The following is a 23316-nucleotide window of genomic DNA, read 5'->3' as shown; positions in this document are numbered from 1 at the left end:
TGATTGTTGGGATTCCAACCATTGCTGAGAGAGGAGCAGCAGAAGGTCCAGAGCTAAGTGAGCTGGACGGAAACCAAACTGATGGTAAGCGATCAGGCTGTTTAAAAACAGGGCATATTTGACATCAGCAGCAATGATGGATTCCATGACTTTGCTTGTAACTGAAACTAAGCTCACTGATCTGCAGTTTACAGGATCAGTTTTTGCACCCTTCAGGTAGATAGGAGTGATGTTTGCTGACATCCAGGCCGATGGGAGGTGGCCAAACGAGGGCAGATTTAATAGGCCAGACACAGGGGAAAGCAAGACCAGCAGAGCAGAATTTGAGAACATGGGCACTGATACCATCAGGGCCTGACACCAAAGCAGGGTGAAGGCTGAACAGAACTTTCTCCGCCTTCTTGGATGATAAGAATACAAAATCAAGGAGACACTCGGTGTGACAAGGTAAGATGGGCCGACATACTGAGATGGGTTGGGCATACAAGGTTTGAAGGCAAACACAAAGTTTGGACATTCTACTTGATCTCTGGCAGAGTGAGACATAATGCCGCTTTAGGTGAACGATGGGATGCTTGGGATGGGGTGATAATACACCAGAGACGGACTTAACAAGTTGTCTCCATGACTTGGAGGAAGGAGAATTGGTTGGAGCGCTCTGCCTTGAGATTTGCAAGTTGAGACTTAGCTCAGGATGGACACGCACTTGTTGCGAGCCTTACGGAAATAACTAAAATTGCCCACAGTCAGGTTAGCTTTCCATGTGGAGTAAGCACGTTGCTTAACTGAAGCCACCTCTCCACGGGATTCAGCGTACCAGGGCAGATAGGATAGAAGCAGGCAGGTTGGGATAAACTAGTGCATGAGAGAAAGTTGGCATTTGTGAAAGCATTCCCAGTTGGAATCAATATCAGGTGCTGTGGAGAAGGTAACCAATCCTTCAGTGAGGGCAGATTGCAATTCTTGACACTTGGTTGTGTTGTTTCACCCTTCTTGTTGACATATATTCTGCATCATTGAGGTTGCTCCTTCACAATAGCTAGAAAAATACAGGCTTTGACAAGGAAGTGGTCACAACACGTAAGAGAAAGTGCATCAATCTATATAATATATAATAACCACCTTTAGAGGCCATTTTTCCCCGCAAAGCGGGGGTTGGCCTTTTTCGGGAACCGTGGTTGTTGTTGTTTTTCGGTGCCCTTTTTGAAGCAATGTTTTATTGATGTCGCACATGCAGATGTCTCCCCCATTGTGTGTCTCCCCCATTGTGTGTCTCCCCCATTGTGTGTCTCCCCCATTGTGTGTCTCCCCCATTGTGTGTCTACCCCCCCCCCCTCTTCCATATGACTGTGTGTCCCCCCCAGGTATATAGGAGACATCAATCTGCATGTGCGAATCCAGTAAGAACAGAACGAGCTGCAGCAGCTCCAGGACATGAGCCATGTGTCGTGGTCTTCGGGGCTACATTGGTCCCACACTGTGAGATGCCATTATACTGCACCTTAACCTTATTCGGAGTTTATCATTTGCACATTCCTCTGACCTTTGACCTCGGGACCCCAAAATCGAATCAGTTAATCTTTACATCATTATACATATGTGTACCAAGTTTGAATGAGACCACTTCAGCCGTTCTCAAGTTATCGCGGTAACGAAAACCTACCGCGGACGGACGGACGGAAAACCCGAAAACATAATGCCTCCCGTGACTTCGTCAACAGAGGCATGAAAAAGACAAATAAGTGCAGAAGCAACATGGCGCCACATCATCCCCATCACGGGTGGAGGGTGGTTTGTTGGGGAGAGCGTGAAGGAAGACATTGTCGTGCTGAAAAATGTGTACACGCGTACATACACAACATGGAAAGAGAATAAAGATAAAAAGTATTGAATAAAAAAAACAACAACCTTGTGCGTGGCAGAACCATCGCTAAGCTGTGCACAGCAGCCTCACTCGGCGTCTTTTGAATTTGAGTTCCATCCGTGAGTGCAATGCCTGCAGGTAGCATCAGAAAGTCAGCAATAGAAAGATCTTTCACAGATACAATGAAACAAACGAAGCATGCAAATGAGCCTGATAAAAGGACAGGTGACATGTTTCCATAGAACTGCATCCATAATTAACATTCTACGGTGATGAAATGTTGAATTTGAGATCAATTTCTACAAGACTAGAATACAAGGCTCTTCAACAGCTCAGCTGTGGTAAGGTACAGGTGTGAAACTCAGCTGTGGTAAGATACAGGTGTGAAGCTCAGCTGTGGTAAGATACAGGTGTGAAGCTCAGCTATGGCAATATATAGGTGTGGAGCTAAGCTATGGCAATATATAGGTGTGGAGCTAAACTATGGCAATATATAGTTGTGGAGCTAGGCTATGGCAATATATAGGTGTGGAGCTAAGCTATGGCAATATATAGGTGTGGAGCTAAACTATGGCAATATATAGGTGTGGAGCTAAGCTATGGCAATATATAGGTGTGAAGCTAAGCTATGGCAATATATAGGTGTGGAGCTAAGCTATGGCAATATATAGGTGTGCAGCTAAGCTATGGCAATATATAGGTGTGGAGCTAAGCTATGGCAATATATAGGTGTGGAGCTAAGCTATGACAATATATAGGTGTGGAGCTAAGCTATGGCAATATATAGGTGTGAAGCTAAGCTATGACAATATATAGGTGTGGAGCTAAGCTATGGCAATATATAGGTGTGAAGCTAAGCTATGGCAATATATAGGTGTGGAGCTAAGCTATGGCAATATATAGGTGTGGAGCTAAGCTATGGCAATATATAGGTGTGAAGCTAAGCTATGGCAATATATAGGTGTGGAGCTAAGCTATGGCAATATATAGGTGTGAAGCTAAGCTATGGCAATATATAGGTGTGAAGCTAAGCTATGGCAATATATAGGTGTGAAGCTAAGCTATGGCAATATATAGGTGTGGAGCTAAGCTATGGCAATATATAGGTGTGAAGCTAAGCTATGGCAATATATAGGTGTGAAGCTAAGCTATGGCAATATATAGGTGTGAAGCTAAGCTATGGCAATATATAGGTGTGAAGCTAAGCTATGGCAATATATAGGTGTGAAGCTAAGCTATGGCAATATATAGGTGTGAAGCTAAGCTATGGCGACTGTTCAGGGGTGAAAAGTGTTTGTAAAGTATGCAGTTTTTTTCGGGATGGCTTGCATCGATACAAGTTATCCAAAACACCAAGAGACATGCTCTACATGTAGAACAATGCATGCCCACTGTAAAACAATCTACTTTCTGCCGTCATAACATGTATAAATAGCTTGTCATAGCGTTTTTGTGAGAGCAATGGCCGACCAGAAGTAAAAATATTATAAACCACAAACATGTTTGATTATCTTTTTAAATAGTTGATAATGCTGTTGAACACTAAAGTGAAATAAATTTGGAGGAATCCGCACATCAGTCTATGCTAATGACGTCAATGAACACACCTGATCGTAGATCTACTGTAGTCTATAGAAGCTCACAACGGTTAATAACACCACCCTTCCTGCCGCTTCCGTGGAGTTCTTCCAAGGAGTTTTGTAATTTGCAATATTGCCCACCCACTCTCCCCCTGACACCCTCACGGAAGTAAATTTTACTTTCGGGAAATTAGAATGGTGAGGCATGGTCTGATCCTTTCGATGACCTGATCAAAAAATAACATGTTATAAAAAATTTTTATGTTGGAGGCTCCAGGCACGGACTATATAGCCCTCAGAGGCCAGGCCTTAGATAAAAGAGAAGAATCGTGTATGATGAAAAGTGTGTGATGTTTGTGAGAAAGAGAGATTGAAGCTAGGCTGGTAGATATAGTTTGAGAGAGACAGCAACCAAGACCAGCAATTCTGACCCGGAGAGTGCACGATGGTTCCGGGCTCCACTTTAACGCTCCTAAGGCAGAACACGGTGGTACTACCCTGGGCGGTTGCTGTCTACAACCTACAACCTAAAAACAACTGTCCTGCACAGTCTGATCCTTACAATGACATGATATAACATGTTAAATGTCATGCATGGTCTGATCCTTTCATTGACCTGATCTAACATGTTTTAATGTCTGTTATGTTCTGATCTGACATGTTATAATATGTATGATCCAATCCTTTCAATGGCCTGATCTAACATGTTGTAATGCCAGGCACGATGTGATCCTTTCAATGACGTGATCTACCATGTTAAGTCATGCATGTTCTGATCATTTCAATGATATGATCTACCATGTTATAATGGCATGCATGACCTGATCTAACATGTTATAATGTCATGCACGTTCTGATTCTTTTAATGACATGATCTATCATGTTATAATATCAGGCACGATGTGATCCTTTCAATGACGTGATCTACCATGTTAAGTCATGCATGTCCTGATCATTTCAATGATATGATCTACCATGTTATAATGTCATGCATGACCTGATCTAACATGTTATAATGTCATGCACGTTCTGATTCTTTTAATGACCTGATCTAACATGTTATAATGTCATGCACGTTCTGATTCTTTTAATGACATGATCTATCATGTTATAATATCATGCACGGTCTGATCCTTTCAATGACGTGACCTACCATGTTAAGTCATGCATGTCCTGATCATTTCAATGATATGATCTACCATGTTATAATGTCATGCATGACCTGATCTAACATGTTATAATGTCATGCACGTTCTGATTCTTTTAATGACGTGATCTAACATGTTATAATATCATGCACGGTCTGATCCTTTCAATGACCGGATCTAACATGTTATGTCATGCATGTTCTGATCATTTCAATGACATGATCGAACATGTTATATTGTCATGCACGTTCTGATTCTTTTAATGACGTGATCCAACATGTTGCAATGTCATGCATGGTCTGATCGCTTCAATGACCTGATCTAACATGTTATAATGTCATGCACGATCTGATCCTTTCAATAACGTGATCTAACATCTAATAATGTCATGCATGTGTTGATCCTTTCGATGACATGATCGAACATGTTATAATGTCATGCATATTTTGATCGAACATATTATGTCATGCATGGTCTCATCCTTTCAATGAACTGATTTAACATGTTATAATGTCATTCATGGTCTCATCCTTTTAATGACCTGATCTAACATGTTATATAATGCACGTTCTGATCCTTTTAATGACCTGATCTAACATCTAACAATGTCATGCATGTGCTGATCTTTTCAATTACCTGATCTAGCATGTTATAATGTCATGCATGTTCTGATCCTTTCAATTACCTGATCCAACATGTTATAATACCACGCACGTTCTGATCTAACATGTTATAATATCATACACGTTCTTATCCTTTCAATAACCTGATCCAACATGTTATAATATCACACACGTTCTGATCTAACATGTTATAATATCATACACGTTCTTATCCTTTCAATAACCTGATCCAACATGTTATAATATGACGCACGTTTTGATCTAACATGCTATAATAGCATGCATGTTCTGATCCTTTCAATGACCCGATCTAACATATTGGAAAAGTAATAATAATTTTAAAATAATAAAAAGTATAATAACATGACTCCCCCTGCCGCTCCCATAGTGAGCGGGTGTACTAGTCAGCCCAAATTAGGATTGCATCAATAACTGTATGCCTAAGTATAAGCAGGAGAATGCTCATGTATACACAAACCTGGGCCAGAGGGGTATGGATGTGTGCCAGCAATCACGTATTCTGGCTCTTGGTCTGGTTAAGAGCAGAAAACAAAAACAAAAAAACACAAAAGGGTGAAGTCCTACATTCATATGTCCTCCGATGCAGCAAAAGAAAAGAGGAGTTTTTCAAAAAGCCATTTTGTTGTCAAAACGGTCTCCATAACGTCGACGCTCACCAAACTCTGAATGGTATAAACGTGTACACAAATTCTCTGGACAAGTGCATACAAACATCTCTCCCCGCTCCACCCTTCCCCCCCCCCCCCCCTCCCTTCCCCTTTTTTGAAAGCCACCATAAGCTTTCCAGTCAGTCTTGTTTTGTCATTTTAGTGGAGTGATTTATCAGAAATTACAAAACAATCAATAATTTAAACATGCATTTTCAACCAAGCCCATCACCTTCATGGATAGCTCCCCAACACCAAGCAACCTCTGCTGTTTTCCTTCCACAAGCTGCACCGTTGATGTTCCAAATTAAATTATTCACAAATTGACAAATTTTCAAAACATAATTTTTCTAATCAAATGTATTGCCCTCCTCAAGCACTCACAGCACAGGGATCAAGTTTCTCAGTGAATTAAAGTCAAACTTCTGACTGTCATTGCTCCATTTTCTGGCAACTATACTTTTCAAGACAGGTGTGTGTGTGTGTGTGTGTGTGTGTGTGTGTGTGTGTGTGTGTGTGTGTGTGTGTGTGTGTGTGTGTGTGTGTGTGTGCGTGCGTGCGTGCGTGCGTGCGTGCGTGCGTGCAGCGGTAGATACAGAAAAAATTTAGGGGGGTTCACTTCACTTGAGGTTAAGATGTTCACAGATCACAAAATCTACCACCAAGCCTTATTCAACTTAATGTATTTGTCTTTTATTTTTCAATTGACAATATTTAGCTAAAAGAGAGATATTGTCCACAATAGTGATGTATGTTAGCTTGTACCAGCCGGCCTATTGAGTGAGGTGGCGGTTTCCTATTTGTACATCGTTAGCTCTTGTACGCAGTCAGTCCACTAGCTCTACTAAAGAATGCCCAGAAGCCCCATTCTCCATGGATTTCACCATGTAAAGTCATCAATGATGACATTCATATCTAAGTCTACACAATCATGAACAAGTGAGTAAAAAAATTACACTACATTAAAAAGGCAATGTAGGGATGACAAACTACAGTCTAAAAAAGGTCCTAAACAAGATAGGGATGATGTTGGTTTAGAGAGTAGCTAACAGTATTGCCTTCATATAACAATCCCTACATCACTGCCTCATTTACATTTCATTATTGCTTCAAGCTTCCACAAACATTTCACTGGTTACCACAGCACTTGATTACTCTTGTTGTGTAGCCACATAATGAGACTGTACAAATTAGCAGCCCAAGTACAATGTTTTATATCAGTACATGATCATCAACTTCTTCCAAACTGCATGGACATCTCCAAAAACAGCATTCTATAATTATCTCCATTTGTGATTGGTTACTCCAAGTTGATAAAAAAACAAAAGTCGGAAAGACAACTGAAGCTGCAAGAAGTCCCTGAAATGATCAAAGGGAGGCGCAAAGCTCCCCTCCCATTATATAAAGGATCGTTTCACTGTATGCAGCTTTATCATGGGGACTGAAAATACGTTTCTCGGTTTCTACTGGATGAAATCGCCTGAAGACTTCAGAAGAAAATGCTTTGTACGTTAAGTTAATACGTTCCAAATTTCAGCAATGTCCGTTTAAGCATTCTTGAGTTATATTTAGAAAACCCTCGAAATCACGTTGGTGTCTGTCCGTCCGTCTGCTCAAAATGTGATGGTGCTCATAATCTCAAGGACTATACATTGAAACTAGCTGAAACTTGGAATATACATCGGCCAATATGTCCAGTAATGGCTTTCAAAACAAGTTACACTTAAGTGCTATAATTTTTGCTTTAAAATTAAATATATATATATATAACGAGATATACATAAATAAATATATTAAAATATTGTTACGTTTGTAGGGGGCATACATACATACCTACATACATACATACAACATACATACATACGGACAGACAAACACTGTTCTAGACGGCTTTGCCCTATGGGCTGTGCCGTAAAAAGAGTTGGACAGATTGGGGATAGACAAAGAAGGCTCATTGGAATGGCTAAAGAGAGGTCAGCTCAACTAGGATGGAGGACAAATCATTACTAATGCCCAAAACCAAGGACACTACACAAATGGATTTTAAAAGAAGGCAGGACTGAGCCAGACAGACAAGTGTAGGTTCTGCAAGATAGAAACAGAAAGCACAAGTCACCTCCTATCAGGATGTAAAAAAAAAACTCATGTCAGAGTAGCTGTACATCAAAGGCACAACAAGGTATGTAGAGCAATCCACTGGCACATCTGCAGAAATTTCAATACCCCAGTTATACAAAACTCGTGGAAACATGAACCAAAAGCAATCATTGAAAACAAGGACACATATGACTCCAGCATGATCATAGAACACAAAGCATTGCGACCGGACATAGTACTAAGGAACAAAAAGGAAAATAAGGCATTGCTAAATGAGGTTTCAGTATCCAGTGATTTTAGTCTAAATAACAGAAAATCAAGAAAATGACCAAACACCAAGACCTCAAGAATGAAGTGAAAAAATCCTTTTAAGCTGAATAGCACTGAAATTGTACCAGTGATAATTAATTGGAGCAACTGGAATGATAAAGAAGAGCCACACAAGGATCCGACAAACCATCCTGAAGAACATTACCACATATAAACTATACTTGGAGGCTGTACAGGATCAGTGACGACTGACGATCCTGAAAAGAGACCCTGGAACAAAACTCTGAGAACAACAACTTCACAAGTTAGACCATGAATCACAATCCTTCACCGTAGCGGGGGTGTCTACGTCGAGACCTGGGAGGACTCCATTCCACCTTCTAAAATCAAAATTATGGAGGTAACATTGAAAGAAAAAAAAACACACACACACACACACACACACACACACACACACACACACACACACACACACACACACACACACACACACACACACACACACACACACACACACACACACGTTGTGGAATCGCCGTTACTCCAGGATAAGCCAGAGCCATTCACTGCCCGATGATGTTTTCTGCTCATTTATGGCGATGACAAAAACACGGATTTCCATGCTACAAGGAAGAAGTTTCACCAATGGGTAACCCAAAAATGACAATGACACATTTCCCAAATGCCCCTCCCACCCCCGCCGCCCCGCCCTCCCCCCTCCCCCCCCCCCCCCCCCCCGTGACTCAATCTGGAACATTTTGACCCCACTTGACCAAGGACTATGGCTCCTTACACAATGCAAACACACAAAAAAAGGAAACACCATTAGGTACAGAGAAAAGCGTGTACACAAATGCTTACGTTGCTCTTGGACATAACTTTGCTGGCTATATGAGAATGGATCCACCTGGAGGGTCCGCTCATGGTGCTCTCTCTCAGCTGGCAAGTGTTGCACCGTACCATACTCAAATTGCATTTTCAAAGCCATCTTGAGATTGTGGCTTTTCCATGCAGGTGACAAAACAGTAACGGGAATGATTAATTAATTATTGATGTACACAAAAAAGTACAATGCTGTGCACTAAAAATTAGTGAGGTTCGTATTCAAGATGCAGAATCAAAACGTTACAAAATGCAAACAGTGCCAAACTACTTTTGATAATAATGAAACAGCGTGGATATTTTTGTGTGTGTTTGTGTATGTGCATGTGTTTGTGTTCGTTTGTGTGTGTGCGTTTGTGTGTGCATTTCGGTGTGCATTTGTGTGCGCTCCTGCGAGTGTTTTGTGCGTGGCTGGGTGCGTTTGTGACCACGTGTCTGTCTGTGCGTCTCTATTTATGTGTGTGTGTGTGTGTGTGTTATAAAGTAGCCATTGAGTTTAGATGTTTATATGTCTGTGGTTTCATGACAAGGTGACAGTCTAAGCGGCTTATGTGTAAAAGGGTAAGACTTTCTTTTGTGACACTACATTGCTTGGCCACTACATGGCCAAAAGTATGTGGACACCTGAACATCACACCCGTATGTGCTCGTCGAACATCTCATTCCACAATCATGGGCATTAATATTGAGTTGGTCCCCCCCCTTTGCTGCTTTAACAGCCTCCACTCTTCTGGGAAGGCTTTCCACTAGATGTTGAAACATTGCTGCGGGGAATTGCTTCCATTCAGCCACAAGAGCATTAGTGAGGTCGGGCACTGATGTTGGGCGATTAGGCCTGGCTCGCAGTCGGCATTTCAAATCATCTCAAAGGTGTTCGATGGGGTTGAGGTCAGGGCTCTGTGCAGGCCAGTTAAGTTCTTCCACACCAATCTCAACAAAACCATTTCTGTATGGATTTCGCTTTGTGCACGGGGGCATTGTCATGCTGAAACAGGAAAGGGCCTTGCCCCAAACTGTTACCACAAAGTTAGAAGCACACAATCGTCCAGGATGTCATTGTATGCTGTAGCGTTAAGATTTCCCTTCACTGGAACTAAGGGGCCGAGGCCGAACCATGAAAAACAGCCCTAGACCATTATTCCTCCTCCACCAAACTTTACAGTTGGCACTTGGCATTCGGGCAGGTAGCGTTCTCCTTGCATCAGTCAAACCAAGATAAGTCCGTCAGACTGCCAGATGGTGAAGCGTGATTCATCACTCCAGAGAACATGTTTTCCCTGCTCCAGAGTCCAATGGCGGCGAGCTTTACACCACTCCAGCCGACGCTTGGCATTGTGCATGGTGATCTTAGGCTTGTGTGCAGCTGCTCGGCCATGAAAACCCATTTCATGAAGCGCCCGACAAACAGTTGTTGTGCTGACGTTGCTTCCAGAGGCAGTATGGAACTCGGTAGTGAGTGTTGCAACCGAGGACAGACGATTTTTACACGCTACGCGCTTCAGCACTCGGCGGTCCCGTTCTGTGAGCTTGTGTGGCCTACCACTTCACGGCTGAGCTGTTGCTCCTATAAGTTTCATAACAGCACTCACAGTTGACCGGGGCAGCTCCAGCAGGGCAGAAATTTGACTTATGGACTTGTTGGAAAGGTGGCATCCTACGACGTTGCCACATTGAAAGTCACTGAGCTCTTCAGTACGGCCCATTCTACTGCCAATGTTTGTCTATGGAGATTGTATGGCTGTGTGCTTGATTATATATACCTGTCAGCAATAGGTGTGGCTGAAACAGCCAAATCCACTAATTAGAAGGGTGTCTGTATACTTTTTGCCAGTTCGTGTATGTGTGTTTTTTGTTAACATGGCTATTCATTTCCAACCTGCACAATTGTCTCTTTCTCCATCGAGTAGGCACTCTAGTGTAAATAGTAGATGGGAGTTTTCTTTTGTGTAAATAGTAGATGTGTAAATAGTAGATGGGACCAGGAAAAAAAACAACTAATTTGCCCAATATCAAATTGAGCCGTTTCCATGGCAATCAATAGAAAATTGAACCATTGCACATAGATCAGTAAATCGAGCATATCTCATCAAATTTTTCAGATAGAATAACAAAACTGTTGCCAAAACATAGGTTGTGCACTTTCCCTTTAATACCTAATGCTATGTTAATTAGATAGTTTGCATAATCATGAAAATTCATTAAAATTAGAAATGTTGCTTAAAATTTAAAAACTATCAACTTTAACACTTCTCAGAAATTACAGGAAAGGTTTATTCAAATCAAAATCTGCACGAATGCATTTCTCAATTTAATTACAATAATCCCCAATTTGTTACTCAGGCGATGCCACCGTGCAGCACATAGAGACGGTATTGGGAGGGAGAGATGTACAATAATTGATCGATTAATTACATAATTAAAATAAATAAATAATAACCGTTAAATAATTAATTTCTTATTCAATTGCCCAATGGCATACCAAAACCACCAGTGTTTCATCCGATGATGTAAATGTTTGAAAAATTAAATAATTAATTGATTAATCAATAAATCATCGATTAATTGATCAATTAATAAATCAAAAATAACATTTATAGACACATCACTTGGTCATTGTCGTGTCCAAATATTAGCTTCCTAGCTCAAAAGGTGCCCAAGATATTGCCCAGATGAGAAATAAAATAAATAAATAATTAATGAATGAATAAATATGAATGATCGTTTTAAGGCCATTTTCCCCGCTAGAGCGGGGGTTAGCCTTGCGGGCCCCATGACAATCATGGTTCCCTGTTTGAGGGAATGTTTTTATGGCCGGATGCCCTTCCTGAAGCCAACCCTTGGTCGCCTCTTACGATGCGCAGGGATACCGTGTACTTATTCTAAATCGGGGTACTCACCATGATCATTCATCCCAGCAAGCTGGTACTCAATTTGCTGACCTCGGAGGGATGACAGGCTGAGTCAACCCCCCTGGCGTTAATTCAGCGATCGACTGGGATTCGAACCCAGGATCCTAGGATCCCAAGCCGGAACCCTAACCGCTAAGCCAACATCAGGCTAAAAAAATTAATAATTAATAATGAAAATAAATAAATAATAATCGTAAAATAATTAAATTATTAATCAATTGGCTAATAGAATACCTAAACCACCACCATTTCATTTGAATATGTAACCTTTCAAAAAATAATTAAGTAATTCATCGAATAATTGAATAATTAATCGATTAATCAATAAATCAAAAATACCCTTTACAACTAAAATCACTTGGTCACTGTCATGTCCAAATTTCCGCTTCCTAGCTCAAAGGATGGCTGATATATCGCCAAGACAAACAAACAAGAAAGAAAACAAACAAGAAACCGGAGTGAAAACCGAGTACTCCCTTTCAGCGCGCATCATCACCAGGCCCCCTTTAGTGCCCGGCGATGAGGTCATGCAGCGCCTGGAGATGGAATTGGAAAGGAGTGGTGTACATTTAACTTAAAACATAATGCTTGCCCTGGCCACATTAAAAAACTGTCATTTGTTTCTTCATGTTCGGACTGGCATATTGTGTCCTATCAGTCATAGTCCCAATGAAAAATCATCATTTGCCCAAAATATCCTCGCCATTTTCACTGTCAGCTTCTATCACCTCCTGAAAGACACCAATGACCTGCTGTGGAAGAATATCTCCTTGTATAAATAAGGGTTCCAGTGTTCCATCTGTGTGTGCCCATCCATGTTCTTGTAATTCTGCAGTCGTGTCTGGTGTTGTGGGAGTTGTGGGAGTTCTTCCATACTGAAACTTGATAATTTACCCTTCTGAGGTGTTGTTCCAAGCATTTGCTGCAAGGTGGCAAGGTTCCCATGTCCCCATTGTGCATCACTTTCAAGGGCTGGTCTTGACACTTCACCCTGATCATAAACAGGCTCAAATTGTCCACTTGTCCAAATCTCATTATCCCATACACTGCACACGTGACCTCCAAGCTCAGTTATCAGGTCCTGTTGCATGTTCCAATAATTCCTCAGTCTTGCAAGAGCTGGTCCAAACCTTGGCATGTTGAGGTTTAATGGGCTTGACGACTTTCCCTTTCCCCTTAAATGCACATGTGTTTGCATGGAGAGCTTGAAGCGCTGCACGGTTTTCCTGTGTGTGTACTCGTGCAAATTCCGTCATGTTGATTAGCTTCTTAATGTTTCCTGTACCAGTACAAACAAAATTGTAACACCTTTTAGTCTTTTGATGTCGTAGAGGAATACAGGATTATGAAGAAGAGATCACTGTCTGGACTTCTCACTTGTTACCCTCACCAGAGGAGAGGGTATTACATTTGGGTCTGTTTGTTTGTTTGTTTGTCTGCACAGAACGCGGTATGCTTTTCTCTGCAACTGCTGGTCCAATCACCAATCAATTTTCACCATAGGAGCACCTCCTCCAGTAGAATTTTTAAATGATAATTATTACATCACAGGTCAGGTTGTACGGGCACCATCTTGGAAAAACCGAAAACTTTGCACCTATATATCTCTGAAACCGCTCCATGGGAAACATTGAACCATGGACATTGTCAAGAAGAAGGGAGTGTGGAGAGGGGAAGGGGGAGAGAGGAGGGAGGGGGGAAAGGAGGCGTGGGGGAGCGAGGAGGGGGAGGAGAGAGAGAGCAGGGAATGCCTCACCACACGTCGCTGCGCTATAAACTCTGGAAGGGAGGGGGAGCGGGGAGAAGGGTGGGAGCAAGAGGTGTGTGGAAGGAGTGTGCAGCACTTTATTAGGAGGGAAGAGCGAAGAGGGGACAGAGAGGTGCGGGGCAGGGGTGTAGAAAAGGTGAGGCACTCCAGCAATCACACAGCTTAAGCACTCCAGCAAGCACTCCCACGAAATGGGTGATAAGGAATGGCTAGCTTGACAAGCGATAGCAAGCTGATTGCTTCTAGTTGAAATGGCCGATAAGTTTTAAAAACAGATCGCAGGTCCAGTGGAGTGACACCCTATCCCATGGAAGTATGAATTAAGTAAAAAATTATCAAGTTAAATTTAAAAAATAACCCCAGGAGAATGACAGCCTTACTTAAATAAATGAATATATCCACTTAGTTAAAAGAATCGCTAAATATGGTATATTTTGTCAGATTTCACTCCAGATTTGGACATTTATTTCGTCTACAGGATCCAATCCTCAAATCCAAATCCAGATTTTTATGACATGCTTCACTTATGTAATGATATATAATTAATCGCTCGTGTTTCCAAGACAAGGCAAGGCACATTTGAAGACTCCGAAACAAAATGGCGGCTGAAGAACCCAGCGAGTTGCAGTGAGGTGACCAGGATGGTGGACCGCCATATTGGTAAGGCTTTTTCAGGTTTCTTTCTTATAAGCACCTTGTTAATTCTCTTCAAAAAGGGTGTTATAACACACCCAAACACCCACTTTTCATCATTGCAATCTGTTGGCGTTCCAGGTGTAGACATGCAAAGTTTGGGGCAGCTAGCTATCATGGTTTTGGAGTTATGGAGGAGACGGACGGATGGACACTGCCTTTTATTATTATGGATGATGTCATCGGTGCTTTCATTATGACATCATAATGAGAAAGGTACAATGCTTGATGTGATCAATTTAAAATTTCATGAACATGATCTACACAAAAATTGTATGGGAGAATTAAATTGATGACGTCAGTCACGTGATTCGGCAGCCATATTGGATTGAACATAAATCTACGTCGTCAATAAACCACACAAACACAGCAGCTAATAAATACCACACACAATACACAACACCAACACGTCCTGGCGAGGGTCTGCAATCTCCGATTGCTCTTTCTTGTATGTTCTTGCATTGAGACACTGGTTTAATCTGTATGTTTCGAGTCAACAATGAATGAACCATACACCGCTTCAATCCAGTAACTTTGCAGTCAAGATAAAGGGATTGCAGTGTTATGATTATATTTACTACATTATTAATATTATTAACTTTATTATTATTACGAAGACAATGTTACTGTATTAATAAACCGAGGATAATTCCTTACTCCCACGATAAGTACTGCACACCGCTTCTCATTGAGTCAACAATGAACCAACCATACACCGCTTCAATCCAGTAACTTTGCAGTCATGACAAAGGGATTGCAGTGTTACGATTATATTTACTATATTATTATTATTAGCATTATTATTATTATTATTACAAAAACGATAATACTGTGTTAAACCTGGGCTAATTTGTCCGAAGCGGCCTGAAGGTGAGGCATGAAGGCATGAAGCCGAAGGCCTATACATACTGTGTCGTTGGAAGACCCGTAATGCCTGTGCTTTCGATATTTGATGGTCATTTTAACAATCGGTTTGTTTGCGTTTCACACTGAATGAAAAACGCATGCAATGTATAAGCACAAGACCCAATCAAAGCCAATTTTCTGGTTTATCTGGGGTCAATTTTTTATCCAAACACAGCACTCGACCTTCCTCTGGATAAAAGCAGTTTGGTTGCACTGGTTCCTGCAGGGTTGTGAATGCATAAATGAACAAACAAACAAACTTTCTTCTTTATACATTAGATCTTGCTTTTCTGGACCCACAGTGAACAACCTGAAGAAAAATCAGAAAATCCGAAAAGACATTTCATCTAGAAGTGATGTAAGGGTCTAAACAAGAGAACGGCTTTTTGAGGGTTGCCATGGTGGCCTTAGGATTCGTTTTTGCTAATTCATCTACTTATTCACATTTGAGTGTAAAATGTTGGGCGTCATTGTAATGGTCTTTAATTTGGAAATGCATTGATTCAGACTTTGCTTTGAATAAACGTCTCCTATTATTTCTGAGAAATGTTGAAGTTGACAATTATCAAATTTTAAGCAACATTTCTTATTTAGTTATTGTGCATGATTATGCAAATGAGCTTCATTGGCTCCCAGCCAAATGTATTTGGCCTGGTAAAACGACTTTTGAGGCAAATGCAATATCCCATTTGAGATACAGTAACATAATGGATTGCACAGCTGTTATGCACACACAGACGGCTTACAGGTGTGTCACTAATGGTGCAACATCTGGATATTTATGCAGACAAAGACGGCTTACAGGTGTCACTGATGGCATAACATCTGGATATTTATGCAGATAAAGACGGTTTACAGGTGTCACTGATGGCATAACATCTGGATATTTATGCAGACAAAGATGGCTTACAGGTGTGTCACTGATGGCATAACATCTGGATATTTATGCAGACAAAGACGGCTTACAGGTGTCACTGATGGCATACCATCTGGATATTTATGCAGCCAAAGACGGTTTACAGGTGTGTCACTGATTGCATCACATCTGGATATTTATGTAGACAAAGACGGTTTCTTTTAAATTTTGAAAAATAACATTGCACGGCTTTTTGCAGTGTACGATGCCAAGTCAAAGCGAGCATAGCACATTGTGTATCTTTAAAATTTGATTTAGCTTGCACCTGGCTTCATCCAGAGGGATAGGCTTCGCTTGGTCACCCACAAACATGTCATGAGTGCGCTTCAGCGATCGGAACACCAATGTGTGTACAGAGTGTTTCTGGACCTCCTGCAAAAAAAATTAATAATAATGAAAGAACTTCAGGTTCAAATATACAGCAGCACAAGCAAAAACAAACCACCTAATTAAAAGGGCAGCCAATGCAATGATAGTCGAAACAACAAAATAAAATAAATAATGATTCACCAAGAAAAGGAACATCTCACAGCTAAACACCACTGAATCTAGAGCAGTCATAGTATAATGGCAGCAACACAAGTCGTTGTGCATGAACTCATCATCTTGGAAGAGCGAGAAATCAGAGTGAAAGGAAAATGCACGTCAACATAGGTGCAGAGAGGAGAAGACATGGGTCAGAAACAGGCAAAGGGCAGACAGCCAGACAGGTAGGATAACAGACAGACATATCGAGCCAAATTTACTAAAAGCATTCAAGAGTTAGAAACGTGTAAAACTGCGAATCATGCGATGATCACCCATTCAAAGTTAATCAATTGCCAATCGCCTTAGAGTGTTTATCTAAGGCACGATCACTAAACTTAGGCACAAGCGTTAAAATAACAAAAACTTTTACACCTCGGCGACGGATTGTTTAAGAGTGCGTTTAAGGCCTTGAAGCAAGAATTAGGCAAAAATGGTAAAAGTCATAACTCTCACAGTTGTACTCTCATACTTCCTGGCAGTTTAGGTTAACTTCAGAATCACTATAAGGGTTAGGAAGCAGCAGCAAAACGCCACCACATCTGCGTACATAATAAATAGAAAGCCAATTATTAATTTTATCCCGTAGTATACAGTTCAAACATATACCATGATGGATGCTACATGTTACAATAAACATCATCGATCACTTCAATCCAGATTACCCAGAGTGGACACGGACACGGACACACACACACACGGACACGGACACGGACACACACATACTTAATTGTACAGTATCGGTTGTTCCTAAACTTAAATGTAAATAATTTAAAGGATTGTTGAAAATGATGTTAATTTTACAACATCCCATATTCAATTTTATTTAAATTGTAAACCTCAAACAGTTTCTCCACCTAAAGTCAACCCTCGACTGATTCTGCAACTGGTCCTGACGGCATCAGCCCACGGGTCCTAAAATCATGTTCTTCCGCTCTTTCACTCCCACTCTCTGTTCTCTTCACCCTCTCTTTTGCTCAAGGTCATCTGCCATCTGCTTGGAAATCAGCCAACATCACCGCTTTGCACAAAAAAGGTGCAAAAACAGATCCTAGCAACTACAGACCAATCAGCCTTCTCCCAATTATCAGCAAAGTCATGGAATCCATCATTGCTTCAGATATGAAATCTTTCCTCTTCTCCGATGGCTTGATCTCTGATCATCAATTTGGTTTCAGACCTGGTCACTCTACTCTGGACATGCTGCTTCTGCTTTCTCAACAAATGGATGGAGGTCCTCAATGCCAAACAGGAAATTAGAGCCGTCTCCCTTGACATATCACGTGCCTTCGATACGGTCTGGCACCCCGCTCTGCTCACCAAACTCTCCTCCTTTGGTATCCATGGAAATCTCCACGCATGGCTGGCGGACCTCCTCTCTAGTCGTAGTCAACGTGTGGCCCTGAATGGGTTTCTCTCATCTCCTCTTCCTGTTCAGGCTGGAGTTCCCCAAGGCAGTGTCCTGGACCCTGTGCTTTTTCTGGTCTTCATCAATGATCTCTCCGACTCTCTTGAAAATCCTCTCTATCTCTTTGCTGATGACTCTACTCTCTGTCGCTCCATTCCTCATCCCTCAGATCGGCAGTCTGCAGCCTCCTCACTCTCTGCAGACCTGGACAAAATCACAGACTGGGCAAACAAGTGGAACATGTCTTTCAATCCTGACACATTTCACACTCTTACGATGTCTCTCCGAAAAGACCGACTGGACAACCCTCCCATCCACTTTCTGAATAATCCTCTCCAAGAAGTTGTCACTCAAGCTTTTGGGTCTCACTATCTGCCATGACCTTTCCTGGGAAAACCACATTTCAAATCTGGCCTCCAAAGCCAGTCGCCGACTGGGCATCCTCCGTCGTGCGAAGTCCTTCCTTGGCACACCTGAGCTCCTCACCACATACAAGGCTTTCATCCGCAGCTCAATGGAATACTGCTTTCCCCTCTGGGCTGGTGCTCCTGCCTCACACCTAGCTCGTCTTCACGCTGTTGAAACCAAAGCGTTCAGAATCATTGGAATCTCCCGCGATGAAGCTAACTCCAAGGGCCTTTCACTCACTCACCGCAGGCAGGTTGGTGGTCTTTCCGTCTTCTACAGACTCCTCTCTGGCCTTGCCCCCCCAGCTCTCTCTGGGCTCTGTCCCCCAAATATTCCTACAGGTCGCACAAGATCTGCCTGCAACCCTCTTATGGTTAAACTGCCAAAATCAAGACTGCTCACCTTCACTCCTTCATTCCTCTTTTCTCCCGCCTCTGGAACAAACTCCCTCACTCTCTTCAATCCCACTCCACCATCCAGGTCTTTAAAACAGCTGTTCACCACCATCTCTTATCTTCCCCCATCCAAAACCTTGATCTTTTCTACCCCCACTAATTTCACCCCAAATCCTACACTTTTTTGAAATACCAACTTCTGTCCTGGAAGTCCTTGGTCTCCTTGTGTTTTATACCTCTCCCCCCCCCCCCCCCCTTCCCACGCCTCCTCCCCCCAGGCCCTCTCCCTCCCGCGCTTCTCCCTGCTCTCAGGTGTTGTGTTTGTGTGCTTCCCCTCCTTCCCCATCTTGTCTTCCGCTCCCTCTTTTTGTATGTTTTGTTTGTTTGTCTGGTTGATTTGTTTATGGAATAAATGTTACCTCTTTCACGAGCCTCGATTCAGTATACAAAAAAAAAACAAAAAAAAAAACAGCAAAAACCTTAACCCGGAAGCAATTGACTCGTTTCCCGAGTGCATGGATCATCATCTGGGTACCGTTCTTCCTCGAGGTTTCGATCCTTTCAGCCCAGGACCTCTCCAAACCGCGGATCCACAACCTCGATCATGGATCCACATCAATAGATGGTACATCAGTAGATCCACAACCTCAGTTGCGTCCAGGCAGTCAGTCAACCCATCAATGCAACATCACTTATTCCAACTTTACTCGCAATAGGATTTAATGTGTTATCATATATTTATAATCCCTGGTGTTGGGCTAGTGGCTAGGGTGCCGGCTTAGGATCCTAGGATCCTGGGTTCGAATCTCGGTCGATCGCCAAATTAATGCCAGGGGGGTTGACTCAGCCTGTCATCCTTCCGAGGTCGGCTAATTGAGTACCAGTTCACTGGTAAATCCCTGTTTGTCGTTGAAGGCGGCAAAAAGGGTTGGCGTCAGGAAGGGCATCCGGCCGTAAAACATTGCTTCAAAAAGGGGACCAAAAAACAACAACTACCACGGTCCCCGAAAAGGCCAACCCCCGCCTTGCGGGGAAAAATGGCCTCTAAACGGTGGTATATTTATAACTTTCCTTACACACTCGATAATATGATAATGATTATTTTAAATGAATAATGAATTATTGAATAATGAATTATTGAATAATGAACTTTAAATAAAAATGAATTAAATCATTCACATCTTACCCTTAAATACATCAATCTACCAACCAGCATGACCACACCACCTACATTTCTATCAAACTGCACTTCGAATGCTCAAACTGTCATTTATAACAGTTTTTTGCATGCTGCCGTATCCTAGCAACCACTGATTCCTAGCAACATTGATTTGTAGTATATTTAATTATTATATTGTGCTGTATTTACATAAAGATCTCATGAATAATATTTTTAGCCGCGCCGCAGACGCTGCTAATAGAGTGCCCTCTGCTGTTGTTGTTGTTGTTCTTCTTGTTCTTGTTCTTGTTCTTGCAGAGAAGACAAAACCTCAAAGCTCCACCCATTCTGGGAACATTGTGGGAGAACATTGTCCACCCATTGTGGGAGAGGCTTCATATAAACAAATATCCACCATTTTATTAACTCGCATAGCTTTGAGGCCTGTTTTGTAGGCCCGTGGTGTCTTCCTCTCTCACACAGTTTTATTTCAAATCAAATTCGATATATCATTTCATTTTTCACAGTCGCTAACATAGTTTTAGACTCGGTTGAAAAAAAATGGGAAGAAAATCCGATGAAAGTTGCCCTTTATAGAACGAAATGAATTCTCAAAGGCCTGTAACTTCAAGTCCATTGAGATTTTTTTTTTTTTTTTAATCGCGGCATGGTCAGTCATACACCGCCCGAAATAAGAGACGGGAAAATGCCGAGATATATATATTTTGTTTAAATCGCGGCATGGTCAGTCATACACCGCCCGAAATAACAGACGGGAAAATGCCGAGATATATTAAAAATTCGTCCATTTGATGACAATCGTCACGATGAAATATTTAATTTATACGTCGTCACAATAATGTGGAGAGAGGAGCATAGCTTCGTTCACGTGTCGCCACACACGGGAAATTGCCGAGATATATTATTTTTAAATCGCGGCATGGTCAGTCATACACCGCCTGAAATAACAGACGGGAAAATGCCGAGATATATTAAAAATTCGTTGCCACACACGGGAAATTGCGGAGATATATTTTCACTTTGCACAAAAATAACATCAAGTAATCGAATCAATAGGAATGTCCTGTGCCTATAACATCGACGTTATAGGCACAGCTGCATCTAGGCATTGTGTAACATCGACGCGGCTTTTGTTTTAATTAAAACTTTTTGTACTTGTTAATATTCGTATTGTATTTTACTAATTCGATTTGGTGCCTTTTAGTGGTATTAAAGAAAACTTGTTTTAATCTACCAACTGCAGCCCCATGTGCTAACATACGTCTGACTAGTTGTTGTAATTTATTGACCAGTTCAGAGCTGTGTGTGGTTGCTCTTACAGTCCTAATTATTTCACCTGCAACCATACCATGATATAGCTTTTTGGGAATGTTGCTGTCTAAGAAAGGCATTCAGACAATGTGGAATGGAAATGCATCTCATTTATCAAATAATTTGGTGTGAAATTTATTATTATGGATGTCAATTTGTAATTCTGAAAAGGAAACTGAAGTGGAAGATTGGTTTTCCTTTTTTAATTCAAGTTCTTTTGGATATATATCATCAATTAGACTACGGATTTTTATGTTAAGAAAATAGGCCTTTTATGTTTTGAAAAGCGGGAATTTTTTTTTTATGTGAAAAAATCCCGAAATAATTTTTTCCCCCGTTTTATTCATTTTTTATTATTACCAAGTTTTTCAGAAATCAGTCAAAAAAAGAACAAAAAATGGTAAGCTTTTTCCTGCACAACATTAAGCACTCTGGGCTAGTAAACAGGTAAAAAATGACGTTCAGGTGCCTTTATTGCAACCGCATTGTTTGATAAGTAGAGGACTAGAAGAAATTGACAAGACCCTTTTAGGAACGGTTAAAGTAGGTGTTTGAAATCATTATCTTGGTAATGTTCTCCTTGGTGAGGCGGTGTCGGCAGTCGGTGAGGACGTTTCTGTAGACGGAGAAGGACCTTTCCACGTCGACGCTGACGATGGGGCAGTACCTCAAGAGGGGGATGTCAGCAAGCTTGACTCCAGCCGGCACACCAACCTCAGATCCGTGCTGATCTCCATCCAGGATCAAAGCCACTGTCCTCAGCACACCAATGTCGGGATTGCGCTGCAGCACCGCCTTGAACTTGGTGAGCAGGATCTCCTTACGGCAGCCTCGGATCTTTTCGAGCTCCTCCTTGGCCTGATCAAGGAGCTGGAAGGCCTTGGCCAGCTCCATGCCGGCCTCCTCCAGCTGCTTAAGGATCTTCGGGATGAACGACACGTGGGCATTTAAGAAGACCAAACTGAGCTTGATGTCCGCCTTTCCGAACAGGTCCTTGGCACTCCGGATTGCCATCGCGTCGTCATCGTTCAGCTGGTCCACAATGTCCTTGACGGCCTCGAAGTGCTCGGCGTAAAACACCGCGGCGTCGATCCACGTCCCCCACCGAGTCAGAATGGGCTCCGGGGGGAGAGAAAGATTGGGCTGCTGCTCCTTCCAAAAGACAACACGCAACGGGGCTTTGACAAACACCTTCTTCGTCGTGGCAATCAGGTCGTTGACGTCCTTGAACATTTCTCGGACTGTCTCGCAGACACGGTGGAGCGCGTGGGCAACGCAAGTCACATGCAGCAAGTCCGGGAAGAGTTCCTTCAGGGCATGGCCGGCCTTGATCATATAGGCCGCGGCGTCGCTGACGAGGACCTTGAGGCACTCCGGCTTGAAATCAGGCCAAAGATAGCGCAGCGTGTCATTGATTGCACGCACGATCTCCCCGGAGTTGGTCTTCTCCAGAAACATGCACTGGACGAGGTGGGGACGAAAGTACCCCTCCTTGGACAAGCGTCCCGCGATGATGTTGGCCACATATCGACCTGCCGAATCGGTCGTCTCGTCGACGGACAGCCAGATGGGCTGCTGTCCGAGGTCGGCACGGATCCCCGCCAAGGCCTCGTCGTAGCACTTGTCGAGGTAGTGCTTTCGAATCCAGCTTTCATGGGGATCTGGAGAGTGATGTGCTTCTCCACGAACGACCGGAGGGCAGGGTTTTCCAATTTCGACCATGGGATGCCAGCGGCCAGCATGGCCTGGCACAGCTCCTGAGCCA

At 42.3% G+C, this 23316-nt stretch overlaps 1 protein-coding gene across 2 annotated transcripts in view; it reads right to left on the bottom strand.

The window, feature by feature from the left end:
* PLRG1 (pleiotropic regulator 1) overlaps positions 1-23316 on the bottom strand; it is a 250135-nt gene that overhangs the window by 181704 nt on the left and 45115 nt on the right. For both annotated transcript variants that reach the window (XR_013623286.1, XM_078777035.1), the window contains exons 2-5: positions 16590-16696; positions 9112-9251; positions 5694-5747; positions 1909-1996 (exon numbers count right to left, since the gene is read on the bottom strand). Coding sequence is in view for 1 of the 2 variants with exons in the window: in XM_078777035.1 (XP_078633161.1) it covers positions 1909-1996; positions 5694-5747; positions 9112-9251; positions 16590-16696 (389 nt within the window). In the remaining variant the exon portion in view is untranslated. The remainder of the gene's footprint in view (positions 1-1908; positions 1997-5693; positions 5748-9111; positions 9252-16589; positions 16697-23316) is intronic.

The sequence above is a fragment of the Myxine glutinosa genome, chromosome 4 (assembly GCF_964187855.1).
Source record: "Myxine glutinosa chromosome 4, kmMyxGlut1.1, whole genome shotgun sequence".
Taxonomy (NCBI): domain Eukaryota; kingdom Metazoa; phylum Chordata; class Myxini; order Myxiniformes; family Myxinidae; genus Myxine; species Myxine glutinosa.
This window is presented reverse-complemented; position numbering and strand designations above follow the sequence as displayed.